This window comes from Sycon ciliatum, chromosome 2 (assembly GCF_964019385.1).
Source record: "Sycon ciliatum chromosome 2, ocSycCili1.1, whole genome shotgun sequence".
NCBI lineage: Eukaryota > Metazoa > Porifera > Calcarea > Leucosolenida > Sycettidae > Sycon > Sycon ciliatum.
Window position 1 is genome coordinate 12152024 of NC_088644.1, and position 4160 is coordinate 12156183.

General features: G+C 46.4%; 1 protein-coding gene across 1 annotated transcript in view; it reads left to right on the forward strand.

Moving 5' to 3' along the window:
• The window catches only part of LOC135810733 (WAS/WASL-interacting protein family member 3-like), a 5086-nt gene extending 2965 nt beyond the window's left edge, over window positions 1-2121 (forward strand). The window contains exon 2 of the mRNA XM_065324207.1: window positions 10-2121. Within this exon, the coding sequence (XP_065180279.1) occupies window positions 10-1590 (1581 nt within the window). The 3' untranslated portion in view covers window positions 1591-2121. The remainder of the gene's footprint in view (window positions 1-9) is intronic.
• The last annotated feature ends 2039 nt before the right edge of the window (window positions 2122-4160 follow it).

The window sequence follows — 4160 nt, forward strand, 5'->3', positions numbered from 1 at the left end:
CCTACACAGTGGTTTGCGGAAGTGTGGAGACCCACCACGGAGAACATTTACTATGGCCCAACGACTTACCGTCAACCAAAGTCCAAGAGCAGTGAGCCTCGTTCAGTCAAACCTAGGGGTTCAGCCATCAATTCCAGTCATAACAAATTCAGTAGGCCCTCTACATATCATCCCTATAGCCGATTCTCCAGTAGTGTTCCCACGGCCACGTCCAAAAGTGCCTACACCACCACATCTAACCGTGGCTCGTCTAGTAACCGTGTCCACACCACATCGTCTAGTCGTGGCAACACTTCCACGTCCAGCCGTACCAATACCGCAGCTTCTAATAACCGTATCCCCACGGCCACATCTAACCGCCCCACTACTGATCCCTCCAGCCGTCCTTCAGCCCGTACTTCTAGCCGTCTCTCCGCCCATGCCACCAGACATACATCAAGTCGTGGCCAAAGCAGTCGCTCTTCTTCTAGACAGGGTCACGACCTGCGGAAACGCAGGAAAGTCCCCTTTCCCAACCTAACAAAATGCAACCTACTTCCCGCAATACCGGAACTCGACGAGACGTGCGAATTCAATGAGGACTCTGAAGATGGCAATAACGAGGCTGGAGCCAAGCCAAGCACACCAGCACCACCACCAGCACCACCACCAGCACCACCGCCATCACCTCCAACTTCCCTTCGGAACAGAGAGGAAATACGGTGGGTACCCTACCCGCCATATTTGGTCAGACTTGACCAGCCATGTAGAGAAGTACGGAAACTGTACAAAGATTTATGCGTTTCAGGCAACATCGCCACTCTTCGAAAAGCTTACAAAAACCCATCCTTGTTCGTTGGAGTAAGACCACCACCTCCACCTCCACCATCACCCTCGCCAGAGGAGTTCTCGACTCCTGCTTCTAGCACTCGCAAATTTGCACCTTCTCCAACTGGAACACCAACAACACCAGTAACTCGCCGAGGCTTGCTCAAACTACCTGGGGCACTGCTGCAGGAGGTGGTTGGCAATGATGAGAAGTTCCGTTCAGCTCTGTGTCACCATCCCGGGGAAGAAATCTTGACTTGGCAGCGTGACTCGCCGCAGCCTGACTGTACTATCTACTTTGGCAAAGCAGATTTAGGACCAGCTGAGAAAGACTTGGAACCCAGGACAATTCCAGAAAAGCACTCACCAAGCCAGCGCAGCTCACCACGTTTCAGCCCTGGACGACCGCTAAGCATTTCAACGGGTCTCCGCAGGCTTACACTGTCTCTACCCGGTGAAGAAAAAGAAGTGGAAAAACCAGTGCGCAGCTTCTCGTGGCCACGCTCTACCGCCAGCTCTCGTAACACTCAGGCTGGAAGAAGTGGAAGAGAAAGGGACCATTTTACTAACAGGAAACACCAAGAAAGAGCTAGCTCACACCTACCTAGCCTTAGCATCTCACATGAGATGACCACCACTCCGCCAGCAACAAGGCCTACGCCAGTGTTCGCAACCGATCTCCGTATGCCTAGTTCAAACCGACAGTGGGGTTTTCTTGCTCCGTTAAAGGTACCTACATGGCCCTCACTGGACGAAGAGGAAGATGAGTCGGTAGAAGACTGACCTAACAAGAATGCAGTCCATTATCTTCAGCATAAATCTGTGCTTCAAGAAGAACACATTCTTCAGCACTCAGCACTTTTCAGTACTTCAAGAAGAAAATTGAAAAAACTTCCTAGATATCAATGATGCCTAATATTATCCGACGTGAATCTGCCCTTCACATATTAATATTATATTATTTATGAACGCGAACATGAATATAATAAAAAAACATTATACTAGTACGTATTTTGGTAGGAAGCTAAACCTATTCTTATGATAATACACGATTGAAACTTTTAAAGTAGTTCCACCTTCACCACATGCGCTTTTTGGCCGACCTCATTCACACCAGCAACAGGAAGTTGAAGATATTGACAATTTAAATATCCCCCATGCAGCTCTGTTTCGACCATTAAGATCTCATCAGTGAAAGTTAATTAAGAACACTGGATGGCTAGATGTACTCAAAGTCTTTACCAGCAGTCTAACGCTGCAGACGTGCTATTAAAAAGTGCTAAAACACAGAGAATAGGTGCAAAATGACACTGCTACGCGCCGTTTGTGTACTGCGAACCTACATAATTATACATTGTAGATGCATTATGATACAGAAGGTCCAGCTGATTCTAGCACTCTGAAATACATGCACAGTAACATGTGGCATACTACATTGTACATGTTGTTAGTTAGACAGCATGAAACAAGGCGGAGGACACTGTGTTCGGAAACAGTGACCTTACTACAACCATCCACGGTTGGCAGAGCCCCGGTCCGTTGGGACCATCTGAACCATATGGGTGTTGAACCCGGTTCTGACCCTCATCAACACCCACTCTGGTTCAGATGGTCCCAACGGACCGGGGCTCTGCCAACCTTGGATGGTTGTAGTAAGGTCACTGTTTCCGAACACAGTGTCGTCCGCCTTGTTTCATGCTGTCTAACTAACAACATGTGTGAACTATAACACGGTTTATCTAATATTAGTATTGTCCGCAGATTGAGTAATACTAGTATTGTACTAGTATTGGGTTATATAATACATTGTACATGTAGGGGTGGCAGTTCAGTTGTAACGTTAGTTGGGCTCCAACACCTTACCCCAAGTCATGTTTAATTCAAACTACTGTAAATATACAAAATTTCGGCACTTCACGATTTTTGACATTTCGGCGGTGATTTATTTTCGGCGTGGGGTAGAGGGCATGGTATAGTGCGGCAGATGCTGTGAAAAATTTCGTCGGCGTTTTAATTTAGGCGTTTTGGGTCGGTGCCGAATATAGCCGAAATTAAATAGCTGCCGAAATTTTGTATATTTACAGTATTACTTTTCACTCACAAAGCGACTGTTCAGTACATGGGGTAGTGGTCTACCAGAGCAATCACACTCACCACCGTGGTGGTTTTCCAGAAATGAGTAGAAGCAAAAAACCACACTCGCAGCCACATAATAGATAAATAGTCGGAAAACATCTAAATCCATCAAAGAACCGCCAGCAAGCGGGAGAAAAGGCCGCGAAATCAAGTGAAACAGCATGACAGTGGTGAGCATGGGTGACTGGGCAGCAGGGGAGCGCCTGAAAAACAATGACTCCCTACATTACTGCTGCTTTATTGTTCCAAGTATCAGTTTAGTTTAGTTTAAATATCTCTTATTATTATTATTATTTATTTTTTTCTCACCCCAAACCCCTCTACCCTGTTATCGGCCCTCTTAAGAGTTGTGTTCATCACTGTTGAGGCTTCCGATGGAAAATAAAAGAATACTACTACTACTACTACTACATTCCTAGCCGCGACCGCTCAACCGGGCTAGAGGAAAACACGCCTTTCGGCCAAAAAAACTTTCTATTTCATTAATTCCTGCCCCGCTGCCAGTCAGACCCAAGAATAGAGATAGCAAGAAATGGTATGTAATAACCGGTGTATGTCATAATCATAAGCCACACACATAGGCATAGATTGTCAAGAAGAACAGCGGACGACTGCCATGAAACCAGGGTGGTTGGGCGGGCAACTTCAACTACCACGAGGAAAAACAAAGACCACGATGGCAGGTTCAACGGAGTTGCGCAGAACAAGAGCAAATGCACGAAAATATTTGTGAGTGAAAAATACGTTTTTGCACTATTTCGCTACGCTCAGCCGTGACAAAACAAAACTTGATGATAAACTGGTTCGGATGTGATGTGCAGCGCTATGGGAATGGGTGTGTCCACCCGAATTCTTTTCACAGATGAAGCTGCAGGAAGCCTCAGGCCCTCAGCCCTTCTTCTAACTTGATGACACACACTTTTATTGAATCTTTAGTTTCAGTTGTCTTTGACCACTTTGTGGTGGGTCTGATCTACTAGTACTCACCACCCATCGCTTTATGAGCTGCACTTGAGCCATCAATCTTGGGGGTGGTGACGTTCCTACTACGCGGATGCGGCAGAAAACTCAGTCTGACAGAGCTCACGCAAGCCATGAGAAGTAACTTACTTCTGTGGTTCAAGACTCTGTCATATTCAAGTATTCAGGCAAAAAGAGACCTGAGGGTGAATAGCCGATTGTCTACACGTCCATGTATTTCGTTCTGTGGAGAAAGT